Below are 21376 nucleotides of genomic sequence, written 5' to 3' on the forward strand. Positions count from 1 at the left end.
CTCATCTTTGTGCTGGAGAGGATTTTCACACAGAAAGAAATCTGGGAAAGGTAACTTTTGGTCCCCTTTAGTTTATACAATAATAATTTGACTTTTTAAAGCAAGCATTAGCCTTTATAGAAGACTCGCAATCTCTAATCAACCTACTGGCTAACGACAATAAAACACACGTTTGTTCATATTTTGATTTTATTGAGACACTAACAATGTATGAAAGTGTGCAAAGAATGATGTAGAATGTTTGATTTATTATGATTTGGCTGTGAGTGGGTCCTTACTCTTCTTCCAATCCTTTAAGAATAAACTTGTTTTTCTCTTTCTCATGAAATGCTTTTAAAACTCAGTGTGCACAAACAGGAGTGGGTACATTTTCATTTTTCTCTGTACAAACAATCAGTGACTACACAATGAAAACAGGAGTGTAATTATTCCCCTCATCAAATGGCCATTTGCCCATTAAAACACATGTTAAAGGTCAAACCAAAATCAGTGAGAATATGTTCAAAGTGAGTGCAGCAGCTTCTATAAATAAATCTTTGAGTTGCTTTATCTTTATTAACATTAGAACCTGTGGCCCAAACCCCTCTCCTTCATACCAACAATGTATTTCTAAACAAAACACATAAGAATGTTAATAAAAGTCAAGTCAGGAAGACGGACTTGGTGCTACTACTAATTGTTTTCTCTACAGGGCCACATGTCTCAAACAAACAAATAAACAAATAAACAGATTAGACTTCAACCTGAGCATCATACGCTTTCAAAACCCTTCTAAATACATTTTATAAAATGTGTCATCTTTTAACACTTATAATACAATAAAACTGTCTTTTCAATATTTTTACGTATTAACAAACTGAGCTGGTGGTGGGTGTGGTCTCTGGACACTTGAAGATAAATAACATTTGCAAATTAGATATAGGGAGCATTTCTTTCCATGTTATGACTAATATGCCTATACCACATGTTGGCACACAAAACACACTGTTGAAACTAATTTAGTCCAAAGCGCAGAGCTGGCAGAGAAGCGTTAGGTCCGCTGACCCACAAAGTCCAGAGTGTGGCGAGATCTCTTGAGTGCGTGTAGGCTGCTGTCCTCCTCTAGTGGATCTTGGGCGCGGACCGATCATTCGTGACCGTTGGTCTCAGCTTCACTGTTGCAAATGGATTCCCTTCCCTAAAGAAAATAGAGGCTTGAAGTCATCTCAAATAATTCAGCAAGAGATTAATGGATTTCAGTAGTTTTGATTGAATTGCTTATAAAGATGAATTGAATTGCTTGTAAAAACCTATATTATTTAATTTCAGTCAAATTATAAGATAATTGGGAAAACCAGCTTTTTACTACTCTGCACCTTGGTCTTTGAATCATTTGCATAAAGACCTTATCATTTGGTGATTAAGAATTGCTCATGTGTTTATTGAGGGAGTTGTTTTTTATAATGTCATATTTTGCAATTTTCTGAGTTAACCCTGTTTTCTTACCCGGTTTTCAGCAACAAGTCAAATACTTTAGGCCCATCAAGTAAATTCCTCTAAACTTGTTAAACATATGCAAAAAATGCCCAATATTTGCAATTCAAGTCGTTTTTCTCTAATATTTATACATTTTTTTGCAGCGTAATTGTTTGAACCACAAAAAAGTAAAACCAACGGGTGTGTTAGTCTTGTTAGATCACTCACCCAAGAAAAGGAGCTCTTTCTGTCCCATTGACATAAGTTACCTGTTGTGAGAAAATAGACAAGACAGAGAGCCCTTGAAGAATTAGTAACTCCAACATAAAAGACAGCACCATTTCCCAGAACCACCACACACTCACACCCGCCCCACGGCTGGGATAAAGTTAGTGCTGCCGGACAGGTTTGATAAGATTCTCATTAATGTTCCCCCTTCTCCTCCGTGAGCCATGCTGACATCCTGCACGCTCCAGCCTTAACATTGTCGCTTTGGAATCTGGACCGTCCGGAAAGACAGCCGCAAAGACTCATCCCCAGTCTCATCGCACTGATAATCGTCTCACTTTTACAGAGCCAAGTGAGCATTGTATCAACTATTTTAGGTAGATAAATAGATAAAAAATGTTTTAAACTTTGTAACTTTTGAGAGGGAAAGATGTTATTGCTTTGACTGGAGTGTTCCAAAGTACAGAGTATGGCATCAAACATCTTACATTTAATTACGGTGTTTTTAATTAAATAAATAAATAAAAAAAACCTGAAAAACACGTCTCAGATGGCACAGATCTGCCCAGTAACTTTGCCTGGTCACGCCACTTAACTGTTTTCAAGGAGATAGCTACGTTAAATGTCATACTGTGGAACATCCCAGGCAACACAATACAATCTAGACAAATAAATGGTATACCTTGCTGCCACCATGAAATTAGATGCATTAGTGCACCGTTGCAAAATATTGATTTAGTGAAAATCAACTGATTGATAATAATGCCATACATTTTGGTGTTAGTATGAAATAAAGTCATTAAAAGGCAATAATCAGTTGCTGAAACAATGTAGTAATTCATAGTTTGCAGACTGAATGGCAGTATATACCCCAGTGAAGTTTAGTCAATACTAGTACCCTGAGGCAGCAGATACAGAGGACACTGAGTGCAGCCAGAGCAAGAAAAGGTGATGATGAGAAAGAGGAGGAAGGAGCGTGTCTGGACTCATCTGCAGCGGCCACCCACAGTTCAGTGTGGGTCAGCTGCGAAAGTGCGCTCAGGCTCAAAATTGTCTACACCTTTTGTCCTCTCATAGTTTGCTCATTCTGTTTGTTTTATTCTGCTCGTATCTCATCAATACCACGGCTTATTCAAGTAACCAAAGCACACTTCCTTTTATTGTAAAACTGGGTGTGTTTTCGTTTAATTAAATGGGTGTGGAGACTATGAGTGTTCAGCATGAGTTGATAAGGGTTTTTGAGCTTGGGTGGGGCAACTATAAAATATGTTATATTTATATGAGCTCTAATCAAATACAAACTAGCTTTTGTATTTTTTGTTCTGGCTATTGAAATGTAGCAACAGTTTTTGTAGTGATATTGTTTGACTGATCCCTCTAACTACCATCACAGATATTATGTTTTTCTCTGTTGCTATTGTTGTTAGCATCTGCTGACATTATGTAGCCTGCACTCTTTTTGGTTTAAAAAAGATACAACACATTGTTACCAGAAAAAGCTGCATTTACCTTGTATAAAGGGACACAGATTGGTCATGATAACGAAAGTTTAAATAAATAATGGTCCCCGTATGGGCATAATTGAAAGGAACAAAACAGCAAAGGTAAATACTGACAAGGACAAAATATTTGAAAAATGTATCACTTTTTATGCTGGTACATTATAGAGCTCATAGCAGCTTGAAAATCAGAGCTTTTACCAGGTATTTTAAGCTGAAAATGATCAAATAGCCTTGCTGAACTGAACTTAGCTGATTTTACTGACCAGATTATGTGCTGACTGCGCCGAGGTGACCCTTGCCCTTGCGGACATCTCGTCACTGTAGTCTGGCGGGGGCAGCAGCACGGGCTCATTCTGTTCAGGCAAACTGACCACGCTCCCTCTGTGTGAAGGTGTGCTCTCATTACTGTCAACAATGTAATAGACACAAAGGATTAACAGTGAGCTCTGGAGAAAATCATTCATGTCGTGAGTTATGTTTCCGTGTTTACCCACCTGTTCAATATGAGTGACTCAGCGTGCACTCTGCAGTACGAAGAGGGAAACCAGCCCCGCCTATGACAACACAAGAAACCTACGTTTATACAACAGTCTCATAAATGGATTTTTCTACACAGCAACAGAAGGAAAAAGACCAAAAAACAATAGAATCTCGAAGATTTCTTCTCCTAAAACCGTGGCATTTGGTCAAAGTCACTTCTGGAGAAATAGCTTATCAGACCAAAGCAGATTTGTTGCTTGGAAACAGAAAGTATGTTGATTTACACCAGCGTGTTGGTCTGTTTTCTTCATCACAAACTCTCACTTTGCTCAAATCAGAAGCACCATTAATGACACACACATACACCTGTTTAGAAACCTCCTTTGTGCTCGTATTTATACAGCGGGGAAATGAATTGCTTGAAAATTTAATGATGAAACGCTGAGCCAATTTTGCTGCTTAGCTACTGTTTTGTGTCACAGCAATCACCATCTTTTGTTGAGGATAAAAGCGCTTTCGGACCATTTTCTCTGCTCAAACAGGAAACACAGGGCTGGTAGGTGCAATTATTGATTAGTTGGGGCAGTTTTACATAGAATAGGTTTAGCTGGATCACAACTGTAATGTTTGCTTTGAGTTGGAGATTGATAAGGACATGTTGCGACCATGTTGGACCTTTGCATTGTTAGGCAAGCGGGAGCCCAAGGGTTTATGGTTCTATGTCACGTCTGAAATAGCTGACATTGGCAGCACATTGCATAAGCATGATGAATTAGCCAAACTAAATATTAATAAAAGCACAAACTTGTACTGCAACCTGAGAAATGCCAAACATGCCTGTGTGTCAGTGACTGCTGCTGCATAGGAATGAAAGTACATTTCCTCTAGTCTATTGGGTGTGCCTAAACTGAATTATGGATTCGGCTAAATGTACAGTGCATAGATTTATAGATAAATTAAAAATAAACACACATTTCTGACAAGCAGGGATGTGCACAGACATTTTGAGGGGCTGACGTTACCAATGGGAAATGTATGTGTGTGTCTGTTGTTGCTGTTGTTGTTGTTGTTGTTGTTGTTGTTGTTGTTGTAGCCTTGTAGCTTGAATTTAGAAGTACTTTTGTGTGTGTGCTATATGTTGTCAATGATTAGGCGGAATCACATTGCATGCAGGGACACAAGGTAAAAGGGGCAGGTGCTTGAGCATCCTCTGGGCTCTATCTGTGCACGTTCCTGCTGAAGAGAGAAGAGCCAATTGTAGTAAATAGATGGTCTGATATTCATAATCAGGAAATGCAGTGCTCGGGTCTGTTTACATACGTACAGTTGTAGTCAGTACAACAGAGACCTTTGAATTATTTTGAGTATATTCAGCTGAAAGATGTTGCCTGTCTATATTTAAAATAAAGGAAAAATGATACATACTGTCCAGTCTTCTCCAGCTCCCCATACCGCCAGCCATCTTTCTCTTCTGGAATGAGGAGGATGATGATGTCCCCATCATCAAAGCTCAGCAGGGTCTTGTTATTGCCCGCGGTGTGGGGAAAGATTGTCCTCACGCGCGGTTTCTGGTACAAGTTTATATCCGATGATTGGGACGTGGATCTGGACAGGTTACTATCCCCCAGGCTGCTATGATCTGCATTACAATACACATTATAAGTAGTTATATCATATTATACAGTTACACCATTAATTATTGCACAAGGATAATGGTAAAAAGCCTGAGTTTTACCTGAGTTACCCGAGTTGTGGTCTGGTGAGGATGGGTGGGAAAACATGGATTCTTGATTGAACATATTAGCAAGTGGACTGATCTGAGCTTTTAGCTGTGGTGCTGGAGGAGGAATATTGTTCTGAAATAACATAGACATAGTATTAAGATAAGAAAATAACAGGAAAACCACAGGGAATACAGCAATAAGTATATGTATATATATATATATATATATATATATATATATATATATATATATATATATATAGCAGGTGCTATATATATGGGCCTGGGAGCTTGAGGGTTCTGCACAGTATCTGGACCGAGATTCTGATGTTTTTTCCAAGGATCTGCTGCTCACTGCCCCGAGTGCTCCGATAACCGCGGGCAGCACTTTTGCCTTCCCCTTCCACGCCTTCTCCAGCTCTTCTCTGAGTCCTTGGTATTTTTCCAATTTCTCATGTTTCATTTTCCTAATGTTGGCATCACTTGTCCCAAAGGATCTTGGCTCAGTCATTCTCTATCTTTGACCTTTGGATTTCCAGTCCTTACTCCGCACAGTTGTTCCTGTACATTTTGCCAGCCACCTGGTTACTGCGCTCCATGTGCGCTTTCCCTGCCAACTTACACCCTGCAGTTATGTGCGGGATTGTTTCATTGTCTTGTCTGGTGTGGTAGATCTGGGCCTCCTTTGCTCTGGTGCTCAATGCTCAGGACCTGTTCCTGTGATACGTCCCATGTAGGGGCTTGTCCTCCCATGATGGTCCCTCCAGCACCTCTTCCGCTGTTCCCCATTGTCTGAGACATTGACTGATCACGTCATCTGTAGGAGCCTTGTCCTTGATGTACTTGTGGATCTTGGATGTTTCATACTGGATAGTGGCTCTCACACTCACTAGTCCACGGCCTCCTTCCTTACAGCTAGTGTACAGTCTCAGGGTGCTGGATTTAGAGCGGAGCTGTATCACTTCCTTACTAGTTGTAGGTATTTGGCTGTTGCAGCTTTCCTTGTTACCTCTTTGATGTTGCCATTTGCCTGTGGTATTCCAAGGTACTTGTAATCATCCTCAATGTCTACTATTGTTCCTTCTGGGAGTGAGACCCCTTTTGTGTGGACTATAACCTTCCTCCCACACAGCAATAAATAGTCACAGAGAAAATGGGTCAAAAATAGGAACGACAATTTTGAGGATTTCCCATGGCTTTTAGCCAATTAAAGCCAATTCAATTATCAGATTATTGTTATCAGTAGAATAAAACAATATATACAGTATATATCACAGTTTACACTTACTATGTTGCTACGTTGCTGTATTGGTGTTGATTGCGGTGTAGTGGCCAAATGATCGATCATGGTTGACACCGTTTCGGGGACCTCACTAATGTCCGAGCATTTCTCCTGCCAGCTGGGGAAATTATCCAACAGAATCTCTTTGGCCTGAAACATGACAGAGGGCACTAAGTGAAGACGCGATGTCACATAAATGGACAGTGCTGGAAAAAGATGGCGTTTGGCATTTGTTACCTTTTCATAGAAGTTGCTCAACTGATAGGAGTACATGCAGTGTTTGTCAGCCAGGAAACAGAAGCGCCTTTTCTCCTCCAGCAGAGCCTCTCTACAGCCGTCGGCAATAAACTTCTGCATGTCCATCTGGCGCGATGAAATGGTCTCCAAATACTGCACACAGAGTTTAAGCCAAATGTCAGCGCCACAGCACTCAATAATATTGTTAAATAAACATGGAATTCATTTGGACTGTTTTCCAGTTGACATTTTCACACAAGATGCGGTGCAAAAATGGGTAGCAAATGTAATTTCAGGCAAAAACTTGAATCCACTGGGTATAAATTAGAGGAAACATGGGTGGCTTTAGTTTGTGACACATTACTCACACTGTTGTAGTGAGTAATAACAGATTAGAGCCTTGAGCTAAACATTGTGGCAGCAACTTACAATAACACATTATCTTCACACATTGGAAATTAAATGACAGCTAACTCTATAAGTAACTCCTTAACCAAGCATCTTTATTGTACTCCCACTCCTGTATCTTCCCCAGGTCGTCATGGTGATGATTAAGTAGTTAGTCTCCAAGGGCCCTCCAGGAAAACATTTGTCTACTGTTCATATACATTTAAAAAAAATAATCTTATCTTCTTTAGAGGTTTAGAGCGATGCCAGCACAGTCTGAACGGTCTATATATAATTTAAGAATTCTAGGACAGAATTTGTTGTTTAACTACAATTCTTTTGTACTGATTTAAACAAACTTCAAAATCTTTGTTCGTTTAATGTCTGTGACACCATTTTATGCAATTTTCCCCACAAATTTATTGAAACCATTTTAACATTTTCTTTTATCTGTTGGTTCAATGAGTTGTCAGTAAAAAAACCAAGAATGGTCTAAAAATATAGTTAAAGTTTGCTCCGTAATACAACAGAAGAACTTGAGCGCGCTTTGAGGAAACAAGTAACACGGAAAACCAAGCGAATCGAATGCCAACTAAAACATATCCTGTCCATTAAGTTCTCCATGATGCCATCCGGGCGGCGATATAATGTGCCTCGAGCCAAAAAGGATCTCTATTTGTTGTCTTTCATACCTTCACCTATTAAGCAGCTAAACATCCACTGAAATTGTTGTTGTTATTTACATCTCCAGGCCTCTCTTATGGACTTGTCGATAGGCTTGTGTCGTTTATATGTTTGATTTGAAGATTGAATGCACGGCTGTGGAGCTCGCAATAAATTACCATTGGGGATCGATAAAGTTTTCTGAATCTGAATCTTTTCTTTTAGCACAAAGGTGTTAAGGTGAAATAATTCTCACTACTATTAAGGCAAAGGTGGTGGCATTTTCAATCACAAAGACGTGACCAAGTTGGACCCCCCATTTCAAATAATAATGACTCAACACGTATGGATTTTTCATATTTTTTAAAGCACAATAGCCTGCAGACAGAAGCAACGTCTAAGAGCTCATCTTTAAAGAGCCACTCATCTTTAAACGGGCACCTACGTTTATTTATAGTTTCGTTTATCTTGGCTTTAGGTCTCATTTTATCAGATAGACAAAAGCCATTCACACTTTTCTGCTCTGTACAGCACTGCTTTGTTCCACTACAAAATAAAGAAAACCCCTGTGACTTTAAAAGGTGCCTTTCAGCTGCAAAGATACCCAGAGAACTGACATAGCAGGGAACACATGCAAAAGCACGGACATAAAAACAAACGCACCATGAGGTATTACTGTGCCTAATTTGCATGTTTATCTCACCGCAATTTACAAATCAAATCCATGTGAAAATGAGACAGTTATTTGGAATTACAGCAGAACACAGTGACGCCAACACAGCACAACTCATTTCTTTATTTATCTACAAATCTTTCTTCCAAATTCTCAAACTCCAGACCACTACATTAAAACTATTTATCTAAGTTTTACAAAGTGCGTCACACATACTGTAGCTCCACAATCATACCCACGCATTGTAAACACGACTAGAACTTCAAAGTCTCGCTGTGGCGTACTTGGGCTTTAGTGCAGCTTGTTTTCTTGCTGGCAGCATTATATCTCCATGCAAATAAGTTGGTCTTCTGAGGCCACATTTTCTTTAACAAATCTGCCAAAACAGCCATTACTATTCCAAATGCATTTTACCATCAAGTTTAGAGAGGAGCCAGGCCTGACATCTCATATGTTCTGCTAAGGCTACATTCTGTCTCGTCTCGTGCTTTTGGGGTTTAAACAAGTCTGTCATCAGTGATTGGCCCTTTTATATGGCACAACACAAAGTCAAAATGTGGAACAGCAGCCTTCACACTTGTTCAAACAACCGTGCGTGAATCATGCCAACTATCCAAACAGAAATCACATACCGGTACTTGTCGTAGCATGGAAACATTTCAGATGACGTTTTATAGCTCTAGACCCACCTCGTTTTCTTTGATTTCATATTTGTGCGCGTGCTTCCCTTGGCTTTTCCTCTTCAGCTTCTTCAGGTCAGTCTGAGTTCGCTCTAGAGAGTCCTGCTTCAACTTGTGCTCCGACTGATAGCGCTTGAACGTGGCCTGCACAAAATAAAATACATTTAAATTTATTAGTTCAAAATATTGTGACTCAGGATTCATTGAAAGTGGAAGTGTGGCTTATCACAATAATCACAATATCAGCATTCAACAAACAGTGCATTGTGTTTCATTGTGCTTTATTTATCAGCAGATTTGTTTAATGATGTGGTTTTCTGCAACTGCATTAGGCCTTCGGAAGTCAATAACAATACTATTTTAGTGATGCTCACATTCATATACTTGACATCCATCTCTGTCTTCTTCTCCAGCTCGACGATAATATCTCTGTGAAACTTCTTTAACTGCAAAGGGAAGAAAACATACACAGTTCACAGAATGTTACCACAACTCGATGGCAGCGGCGCGATAAGAGCCAGGGGAATGTACAATATAATAACATTTTTCAACAATGAAGAAATCATGGCTGCTTATTGGCCAGTTCGTTTTAAAGATTAAAGTTTAACTTTAATACATTTTCCCCCCGGACTGTGACTCAGATAAGTTCTACCTGGTCACAAGGAAGCTTTGAGAAGTGAAACAAAAGGTAATGACTCAATACTTTCTAAGCAATTCCTTGTACGCATGTCAGTTTAAGTTAAATTAAGCTGGGCACATTTTAGTTTCCAAATATTTTAAGCATTTTAGCCCGAGGCCGTAATTGCAAGAATAATTCTGTAGCTTCATTGACAGCCTCTCTTTCTACTTAACAGTGTAGCGACGTACGACGTTGGAAAATGAAAGGAATGGCGTCATTAAGTAGTGTAAAAAAAGAAACTGTCCATCAACGGCTATTAACACGACAGCTATTTGTGAGATTCCACAAACTGAGCCCTGGCCATAGTTGAGTGGTGACCTATGACCTTATAAAAGAGAGCTGCAGGTGCTTAAGTAAAATTGTAAGAACTTACATTTTCTTCCATTTCATTGTGGATTTTTTGATGAGCTTCTGCAATCTCCATCAAAACTGCACCTGCAAGACAAAAAAAGAGATTAATTCAAAATTCATAAAAAAAAAAAAAAACTCTGGAAAGCTAATGCTGATTATTACAATTGCACTGAAAATAAAATGTTTTTACTCTACCAATTTAAAGCAGGCACCTCATACACCCTTTTATCAAGCCTTGCCATCTTCCAGCTCATCCAATATTTGAACAGCTGTCAATAAGTAATCTTAAAAAAAAGCTGTGGCATTGTGCAGTCAGATGGCGAACAATCTCCATTCAGCCGCGGCCCACAATATACTAGATTGCTGCGGCGTATGACATGAAACAATGGGAGTGTGTCAATACTGTAAACACTAGTGGACAATTGTAGCATAGCCGTTTATAACGCTAAAAGCTCTCAATCACAATGGGGCACTATCTGGACTGGAGGTTTACTACAGGGCAACAGTTCTAGCCAAAGTGTAAACCTGAAACAGCATATTATGTATGTGGGATATGAGCATGTGACTATGGCTTTGCAGGCCTGTTAACCGGATGAAAACAATTAATAAGGTGTTAAAACATTACCACAAATTTGAAGTGTTTAATTGCGGCCAATGTCAGCAATGGTGAACAGAAGATTTTTATGATCATTTTTTATAAACATCACATTATCAATGTTTTGCCCCAGTTCATGTTTAATATCTCGTGTAGTTCAGTCTTGTTCTTCTCTGTCAGTACAAATAACTAATTTATTTTGACGTTTAAAATATATATACGGTAATATTATTCAATGCAATGGGTCGATTGTCGTCAGTTGAAAGGACTTGAAGTAGATGATATGGTCAGGGGTTTTGTGTCAGTTTTGTAAAATGGCAATGATTAGTCAGTATTGTTCAGATTAATATGTAAGCTTTGTGGACCCAGTTTCTAACAAAAAATGGTTCAACATTTGTGCTTTTATGTTTTCTTATTTCCTTCAATAACAGCGACTCTCCAACAGAGGTGTATAATGTAGACCGCTGCCCTCCACTTCAAATTATGACATCAAACTCTGGAATTACCACACCTGCCTTGCCTATAGGAGCGTACACTAGAAAAACAGAGGTAAAGGGGTGCTGGTACAGAGCTGTGACAGAGCAGCTACAACAACATTGCCCTCTGAAGGTCAGCAGAACGTACTGGTAAATGCGGCCTTTGTGCGGAGGGAGAGGGGGCTGGCTGTTTGCACAACCCCAACAACACGGGCCGTCTCCACCTGCACACTTCACCTTTGAGGTTAACAAGGTGTGAAGTCTATCTGAAGAAGGGCTTAAGGGCTATTAAAGATTTACCTTCATTCTGTTTTATGAGGCTGACGTAAGATGACATCAAGGATTATCTTAATATTTCAGAAGAAGAAATAACACTTTTGTTGTTGTAAGGCTTAACCAATATGATTTTAATTATTTCACACATGAATAACAAATTGTACGTTCCTTGCAAATTTTCCGCATAGCACATGAAGTGTAAATTGTTGTATTATATGCAGCGACAAATGGTTTGGACGATAGCGTGCTTTGTTCAGTCAAAAACAATAGAAAACAATCGACTTGATTGAAACCTAATCATTACACTTGCTTGATCTCACTTTAGATGGAAATATGCTGTTCCCAATCCCTACACAGATTACATTTGAATGCAACATATGGAAAAAAAATACCATTATCCATGAATCATTGGCCCTGTTATGATTGACTACATTAATATTAAGTACCTCCACATTCCTCATAGTAACCATAGTGTAACAGAAGACTCTCGCCACGGCCAATCTTTTCTGGAAATATGTTTGTTGTATCAGTCACACATTCTACAGTCTGTACTACTTGTGTACACTGTGTCACTTTTACCAGACAGCTACACCTTTCAAATCGTTTGCCAGTGACGCAATTTATGAGCTGACAAAGCCCTGTGCCAACACAGCCATACCTATTCGGGTCATGATAAGAAGCCTGGGCTGTATTACTAAGCACAAATACCGGCCTCCGACCTATTGGCACCATTTTGTACCCGTGTCTGTATCACCGACCATATGTACTTTATGTTGCTAGTACCTTATCTGTCCACTAGTAGACAAACCAAGGCAATGCAATCTAAAGCTCTTCAGGTCCGACTTAGTCTAATTTACAGCATGTAATTCTCTTCTGCATACCTGTACGTGTTCAGTATTTAGTTTCATGTCTAGTTTCAATTAGTATCTAGGTTTAGCTTTCTTTTGACAACCCGACTATTGTGTTTCAAACTTGAAAGATACCGGATGAAATACGATACAATTTCAAACATTTCAATATACCGGTAGGTCAGGAATGAAAACCAACTCCTCTCATATCATCACACAATCTACTATCTTACACTGTTAATATTATTATATATTTGTCATTGACAGCGCCATTTGCACTGTCCCACACAGGTTACCCCAGAACTAAACCAGGAGGACTAATCCAGGCCTCAAGGATCAGATAAGGTCTACATTATTCACTAAACTGCGGCCAAACTTAGACGAGTATGAACACAGCCTGAAAATCCGTCGTATTTGTGATGATCAATTGCTGTCAAATCTACTTGAACACAAATTGATGACCAGCTATCACAAACCACACAGCACATCATTCATAATGCTCCATAAAATCGACCGATAAATCTATATTTACTTCCTACAATGAGCAACAGAATAAACTTTGTCTGAACTTTTATAGGCTGTACTTCCAGGTGCAGTTATATATTAGAAGTAACTGTTGCTGAGTGGCCGTATTAGGAAAGCTTCACGGCCAGCTCAGCCCAATGTCACAGTGAAGTAGAAGGAAAGGAGAAAGAGTACAAGTACCAAAAAGTCTGAGGTGCAATGGTGGAGCGACATAAAAAATATTTTGGGCAAACGAGTAGGCTCAAAAATGTGGCTGGGTACACTGTGGTATCAAGAGAAAAACATGTACTTGTACTACTCAAGCTTTTTAGAGTAGTTACGATACAGATCAATGAAGTACAGTTTTTTTTACTACTGCTTTAAAGGCTGCTAGCACATTTTAAAAACACCCAGCCTATTATGAAACGTCAATATATCGTGTGAGAGGTGCTGCTGTGTATGTTATGAAAGATAAAATGGCAAGCCCTAGCAGGTGGTGTCTGCAGACTAAATAGCAAAAGAATAAGTGTAAGTCAAATGTTTTGAAATGTCGCAAACTCATCTGCTTTCAAAAGCCAAGCCAATTCAGGAGCTATTTGAGAGACACACTCTCTCAGGGTCTGTGCCATGAATCTTGATTCTCCAGGAAAAAAAATCAACACGCTCACACGCCGCTATAACCATTTTTCTCATGCGGACAAGCTTCACAATTTCAAAAACAATTTCAGAAAACAGGGTAGAGAAAGGGTGGAAGGGGTGGAGCTGGAGCTATTCTTTCTATGGTCATATTTTCAGTCTTTCAATACCTGCAGCCTTTCAGAGAGCACTGACAACTCCCTGTGGAGACCACTCAGACCAGAGTGCACAGGAAGCCTGTGATTGTACACCCACCAAAACTCCTCCTGACATTTGCCTGTATGTGACATAGGCTCTATCAGCTGCAGCCACACTGGCACTGGGACAATAGACAATTACTCCTCAGGCAACACGTGGCAGAACTTCTCTATAATATTCAAAGTGGTTTGCAAACTTGCTGTTTAGTTACAGTTAATGTAAGTTCTTCAAGGTCAGTTCCTTAACTGTAGTTTACTTGATGACCCCCAGAGCTACTAATAACATTGTTGTGTACATCCTATCACATAATCTTAGATCGCTTACAGAGCAGTCTCTGGAAAACTAACTATAACTATGTCTAATCTGATATCTGAATATTTTTACATTTTAAGTACATCCTGGAGTATTAAAATCTAGTATCAAATATCATAGTCTTATTTATCACTTTTACAGGCACTGAATTTTGCTGTATAATTGTGTGCATTATAAATGGTAAATGTTCACAATTATATGGAACCTTCAAAGGCCAAGGCACTCAAAGCGCTTTACATCAAGGAACCACTTACACAGCCATTCATACACACATTCAACAACAGCAACAACAGTCTAAGGAATAAAGTCTGGCAGTAATGCAACACTCGGATGCCAACCGCCATAAAACAACAACAACAACAATAACAACAACAACAACACTCCAGTGTACGTGGTAAGGACATGATCGGAACACTAGCAACTGAGCTACTGTCGCCAACAGTTATTAACTGTTGGTCACTATCAATTTCACACCAAATTCAAACAGGCCAAAGGTTGGTTAAGTTCCTACATTCTTCATACACAACAACAACATGCACTAGAGCCACTTCTGGTATTACCAACTGTCAACGCTCTTGGATACCACTGGAATGCAAGGAGCCACAGGGGGTGGTAGTGTAGACTGTTTTTGAGTCCTTGGGCAAGACACTTCACCCACTTTGCCTCCAGTAACCATGTATGCTGGTGTATGAATGAGAGTCTGTTTGTCAGAGTGAATCTGGAAGTTATGGAACTGATGCAAATTAGCCCATGGTTACAATCCAGCGTATTCATTAAAGGCGCAATGGACGATTTTTCGGCGATTTGAGAACGCAGGCGGACTGATACAACACACACGTGTGTTTGTTTATTAGCGCGACGGAGCGCATCGCTTCTCTCGTCTCCCGTAGATTTCTGTCCACTTCTGCGTCAGCTCGAACTGTCTTTCTCCGTCTTCATTTTGCCCCGTACACTGAGGGAACTATATTATGATAGATCCATGCGCTTAGACACGCGGAAACGTGGGGACGAACCGCACGCGGCTGCAGGTGAGCGATTGGTGCGTTTTATGATTGATACGTGGCAGGACAAATGATTTATCCACGCCACGAGGAAATATGATAAAAAATTTGCTGAAAAAAATCGTCCATACCACCTTTAACATGCACTGTCCCGACCAAATAAAACAAAACAAAACAAAAAATAATAATAATGATAATGATAATGATAATGATAATGATAATGATAATGATAATGATAATGATAATAATAAATAAAATCGTGCTGAACGCAGACCTGAGCAGGGAGAAAGGGAGAGGGAGCCTCTGTGACCCGGGACTTTTCATTGATGTTCAGGGGGTCAAAAATACCCGAGTGGTGGCAGAAAGAATAACATCTAAAGAATAACGTCTGAAGAATAAAGTCCAAAGAACAAAGTCTAAAGAATAACGTCTTTAAGAATAACGTCTAAAGAATAACGTCTAAAGAATAAAATCTAAAGAATAACGTCTAAAGAATAACGTCTAAAGAATAAATCTAAAGAATAAATCTAAAGAATAAAGCCTAAAGAATAAAGTCTAAAGAATAAAGCCTGAAGAATAAAGCCTGAAGAATAAAGCCTAAAGAATAAAGCCTAAAATAATATAAGTCTAAAGAATAAAGTCTAAAGAATAAAGTCTAAAGAATAAAGCCTAAAGAATAAAGTCTAAAGAATAATAATTCTAATGCTAATGCTAATGCTAATGCTAAGACCGCAGCACGAGAGGAAATGTCCCATCAAAATAAAAGAGGAAGAAGAAGTGAAGGCATTAATTGCCTTCAATGTTCCAAGTTTCATGTGCCTAGGCCAAAGATTAAGAGTTTCATGTTTTTTCTTTTTTTGAACTAGTTGGCACTGTTGTGATGGGCGTTCTCGCAAACTCCATTTTATTCGAGTTCGGGCTGAGCCGATCGCGTCTATGTCCTCATGTGTGTCTTTTCATCGATGTTCAGGGGGTCAAAAATGCAGAGTTGTGGCAAAATGACCATGAATAATAATAATGAGAAGAAACCGGGCAGGAACAAAGACTCGTCGCATTCCATTCCATTCCATTCCATGGAATGGCTCGAGCAATAATAATAATAATAATAATAATATTCCCAACCGTTGGTCTCCCATCTAAGTAATGACCAACGCTGCTGAGCTTCTAAGATCAAACAAGGTTGGGCATTGACAGGGTGGGATGCCCACTCGAGATCATCTTGTTTCCCAAGTGTAGAAGAAATTCAGTGGTATCGTTTAGACTCTGTTTTTGGAAAAACAAAAAGTTTGAACTCTCATCCAAGAGTCATTCTCAATCTGAGAATCAATTCTGGGAACTATGTCCCAACTTTTTATGTCCAGACCTCCTGACAAACAGAGTTTTTGGTTTCACCTGAGACTACTCTTCTTTGTTTTCTAACTTTTGCTCTCTCCTCACTGAGTGCCTGATTATTTGTTATCTGTTATCTCGTTATCTGTTATTTTCCTCTGTATCTACCTGCGTTGCAACAATGACATTTCCCCATGTGTGGACAATAAAGGAATATCTTATCTTATCTTATTAGCATCAGAAGGTCCCGGGCGTCTCCCGCTCCAGGGTTTCAAAACACTATCATATACAACTGGAAGGTTGAATCTTAAACCTCCATATTGTAGAAGGATTCTCTTTTTTCAAACAAATATTGCCTCCTTAACTCCTCTTTCAAACCATATTTTCTCCTTGCTTAGTATCTTCACCTCACTGTTTTATATAGAGTGTTGGCTTTATCTTAAAGGTGATGCACACCACTCTTGTTTAGTGGCTGTTTAGTCTCATCTATGAGACTAAACAGCCTCTTCTCAATCAGATACTCAATGAGGAGGGAGCGAAAGTCAGGTTACAATAGGATGTAGATAGCCCATTACAGGACTGTTGAGAAACAAAGAAGATTAATCTCAAGTGAAACCAAAAACACCCTTTATCAGGATATAGGGTAGGATATAAAACCCAAGTTCCCAGATTGAGAATGACTCTTTGATGACTCAAAACTTTTTGTTATCCTGAAAACAGAGTCCAGACAATACAACTGATTTTTTTTCTACAATGGAACACTCCTGGACGAATGAGGGATTACACCGACTTATTTCCCAAGTGCAAAAGAGCCACTATGTTGAAAACATTGCCAAGAGTGTGTCAAAGGAAGCATACAGTAGGTATATTTGACCTGAGCCAGAGTATTAAGTCAAGCCTGGAATGAAGTAAAAGCCTCAGGTAACTGTGTAAATTCCTCTCAACCGCTGTGTGACACAAGAGCCTTTTTAATCTCACCATTCATTGTGAGAGGAGAAAGCTTTTTATCACCTCAGAGACGTGTCTTTATATGTATGTGGGCAGAAAATTGCTCAATTCCGTGAAAAATCGAATTGATGTACTATTTAGTCAGAGATTGAGAAATAACTTCACTTGAGGTGTGACAAAACAAGCTGAAGTGAATTTGTGGCCGTAGCCTGAGTTTGTGGCTCCAGATGGAGGGGCAGGGGATGAGGTGGTCTGTGCTGCCTGGGAAGGTTCCCCTGTTTGTTCAGAGTGTTTGCTGCTGCACATTGCGGCGCTTGTGAGAATTCACACTGTCTTGCTGTCATTTATTCTCGACACCCACAAAATGACTGTCAATAAAGTTCAAGAATAGGCTTCTTTTTACTGACGGCCCCTTTCACAAAACCACTACATTCTATAGCAGCGTCCAAGTCTGTTAGAACAGGACAGATTGGGAAGGGGTACACAACGGGCTAATGCCTATAGGGTGAATATTTGGGGATTTCCTAGGCTTTTTCTAAGCTTTTGTGCTTCATATACAATAAGCACCAAAACTTAAGATGAAATAAAACTGCTTTTAATATGAATATGTCTGAAAGGGATTTTAAAAATAACACTATTATTTTTGTGTAACCAGGTACGTCCCACAATAAAAACAGGAATATAATTGAACAACGATTACTGGAAATGTTTCGTGAGGGGTGTGGCTGGATAGACCAGATCATCCCATCAAGCCAAGTATGGAAAGCATCCACAGTGATTTTAAACATTTTCCCACACTAAACTACCTAAAACTGACCTATAATATCTTTGGACTTACATTTTAGCAGGTCTTTACATTCCAATTCAGGAAACTACTAGATGAGTTTTAAAAATGTGACTCTACTGCAATAATAAAAGTTTCTTTTCACAAGCTCTGGACCCAATGGAGTGGACTTGCCTTTATTTAGTCACTTGGATGCCTCTTCCAACACCGACTCTGACATTTAATCAAAACCTCTTTTATTGCTTTGAGTTATTCAACCCTCGCACATGAAGTAGAAAAAAATGCTTTTTTTCTTGACATCTGACAATGAATAGCCTAGCATTATGTTGTTTTGATTACCTGCTGCCTGTACAGACAATTTATAAAAAACTGCTTTTCTCTGCAGACTGTGAATTGTGAGTAAATTGGAAGAAAGGCTGTTGATGAAGCCAAATTGGGAGATTTTTTGAGTGGAGCGGCTTTTGGCAGGAATATAACAAAAGGAGATGAGTCATAGCTTGAACAAGAGACAACCTGGACAACCCTGGTGGAGAAGCGGGAGGAGATGAGAGCAATTCTGGGTGAGGCCTGGCAGCAGAAACACCTCACATCAAACCACTTTATCTCTCATGTAGTAATACTGCACTAGAATAAAAAATGTGTGTGTCAAACATTGATGTTGTGTTTTGGTGTAATGTTACTGTTCAAGACCAATTATATGCATTTCTTGGACAAAAAAACTCACCGAGATCTCTGGACGCTGGAGACTTGTGGGCGGTCTCACCGATCTTCGCAACAGCGTCAAAATAAGTCTTTCCAGCGATAGTCATTGCTGCATTGAAGGACAAATGTTTCAGCAACTTGCAACAACAACAACAAGCCATTGTTTGAGATTTTGATGGCGGTTACCTGTGACAGACTTCTCATAGCTCTTGCCAAGGTTTACCAGGTTTCTTAGACCTGGGTTAAACTGTTCCATAACATTCTGGGGGGAAAGAAATTTTACAGTTTTGAATGTTTTGAACGTTTTGAATGTCATACGCAGTTTCGTTTCCTTTTTCGATGCTTATGCAAACCATGACAATACTACAATACAATACAATAACCCCTGCAACAAGCTTGTTTTGTTGTGGGAGTGTGTGAAGGAAATGAAAGGGAAAAAAAACAGATCCCTTTTCCTACTTATACTGCTCTGCTTCTAATGTCACCATGCCAGAACAATAAAACTTTCAATCTTTAACTTGACCCTTCCACATATGTTAAACAACTCCCTGAAAAAAGACCAAAGTCCCACGCAGTTGTACACAAAGTCACAGCTATTTGCAGTATGGGCTGTGGCACACATGCCCGGCCCACCCCAGCCCAGCCCGTGTACGTGTGTCTCTCTCTCTTTCCCTGTCACTATTGAAATGCCTCAACAATCAAGTGTTGTTCAACCTCCCAGTCTCTATTCCCCTGGCACGCCCTCAATGGAACAATGGTCAGGTATGATTCGCCAGTACAGAAAAAGAACTGGAAAAGGGTAATAAAGGGAAACAGGTTTGGGGTATTTTGTTTTTAAGAAGCCATTAAATCACTGTAAATAAAAAGTTTCCTAGTCGACCCAAAGTCAAGAACATGAAACTCGTTCCTTGCTCTTATCTCAATTCTGTCATTAAGAGTGCTTTGAACGCTCACTCACTTGGCTTATCGCACTTAAGCGATACGGGGCGTGAAACTGATTAGATTGACATCAACAAATGACATTGCTATGACTACACATGAAACCAGCTGTGGACAACTTTCCTCATACATTACATGCTATACTTATGTATGTTGTAACAGGTAAATAACAGGGTATTCGCATTGAGTACATTGTGTTTTTAACAAGAAACGAAACAAAGCAATAAAGGTTTAGTAGCTCAATTAGGCTATCATGTATCATATTCACAGTGGGGAAAGCAAGAATGTTTTTAAAATTAAATTAAAGGAGTACTACACAACTTCTCTGGTGGAGTGTCAGCCACCTGCTTGTTTCCATGACGGTTATTGCTTTACCTGGAATTTTCCACAGCATGGCATTACACTTATCTATCTTTGAATGTGTTTTATTGCAAAAAAAAAACATTGAAAAAACATGAAAAAACATGAATTCTTTACTGTAAGCAGACTCGCCTCTCCACAGATCTGACCTGTCACTTGACCTGGTGTTGTGACTTGCTTTTGTTCTATGGTGTTGGTAGATATGTCTAATGCCTTATTATGGAACATTCTTGGCAAGGAAAAAGTAACACAGGAAAGTTATTATTGATGTAATATGCCTGAAATATATATAACAAAGACATAGTTGACATAAACTAAACACGTCGTTGCTTTAGATGAGTATTATGTGACTGAATTGCACTCACCTTGTATGTACTCTCGGTGAGCTTGCTGACATCCTCTGGACCGCGAGACATGTTGGCAGAAGAAGTGGCAGCTCCAACAAGTAGAATGGTGGTAAATGATGATAAAACCCTTTTTTTCCTCCTGTGTGGATATTCTCTCTCTACTATCCAGGTGGTTCACTCAAAGTGTTTCCCCGGGCCGCCGGTGCTCCTCGTGTGCCGCCTCCTTCCCAGCATGTGGACAGGCTGGCGGACGCTCTCAGACTGGGACTCCCCACCGGGCGCCACCAGCGAAGGTTTAACCGGAGCGCGGAGCGGAGGAGCGGAGGAGCGGCCGTAAAGGAGACGTGGGGAGGAGGGGTGCGCCCGGCCTGACGTCACCGCGCGCAGGTTTAACACGCGCAATTCATAAAAGTTTTTTACAGCGATGATGACTCGAAGAAATGATTAAACACAGGCTACTGGGAGACTTTGAAGTAGTTGGTCTTAATCCTTGTGGTTTGATCACTGAGACATCATGACTCCCACTCTGAGCTGGAGCTTGGTCATAGCCTTCATTACAGCCCAAAACATGCCAGTGATAGTTCTGTATCCCAGTAATTCACAAAGTGGGGTCTGGGGTCCCCTGGGGGGAGCTCAGAGGCACTGCAAAGGTTGTCCACTCCGAACAAAACAAATAAATCATATATTTCTTTGAATGTACTACTCTCAATTAATATTTGCATTTCAAAAACAAATCATTAAAGAAAGACAACAGACATGGTATATTCTTTTGACTAAAGTA

The 21376-nt window shown here is 39.7% G+C and overlaps 1 protein-coding gene across 2 annotated transcripts; it reads right to left on the reverse strand.

Moving 5' to 3' along the window:
• Positions 1 to 289: 289 nt before the first annotated feature.
• On the reverse strand, positions 290 to 20886 carry baiap2l1a (BAR/IMD domain containing adaptor protein 2 like 1a). Of its 2 annotated transcripts, none has more exons than XM_072456074.1 (14): positions 20614 to 20886; positions 19136 to 19211; positions 18972 to 19058; positions 10363 to 10424; positions 9685 to 9756; positions 9320 to 9454; positions 6908 to 7060; positions 6677 to 6820; positions 5410 to 5521; positions 5091 to 5304; positions 3680 to 3739; positions 3449 to 3590; positions 1684 to 1724; positions 290 to 1177 (listed from the first exon to the last, which is right to left on the reverse strand). In XM_072456074.1, exons 1-14 carry the CDS (start codon positions 20662 to 20664, stop codon positions 1102 to 1104), a joined length of 1425 nt encoding a protein of 474 aa, XP_072312175.1. In that variant the 5' UTR covers positions 20665 to 20886; the 3' UTR covers positions 290 to 1101. The 2 variants fall into 2 exon arrangements, with proteins under 2 accessions (XP_072312175.1, XP_072312173.1); XM_072456072.1 differs by having other exon boundaries at positions 5401 to 5521.
• Between the last annotated feature and the right edge of the window lie 490 nt (positions 20887 to 21376).

Source organism: Eucyclogobius newberryi, unplaced genomic scaffold, assembly GCF_026437365.1.
Source record: "Eucyclogobius newberryi isolate DKJ021-1_F unplaced genomic scaffold, fEucNew1.0.hap1 SCAF_20, whole genome shotgun sequence".
NCBI classification, from domain to species: domain Eukaryota; kingdom Metazoa; phylum Chordata; class Actinopteri; order Gobiiformes; family Gobiidae; genus Eucyclogobius; species Eucyclogobius newberryi.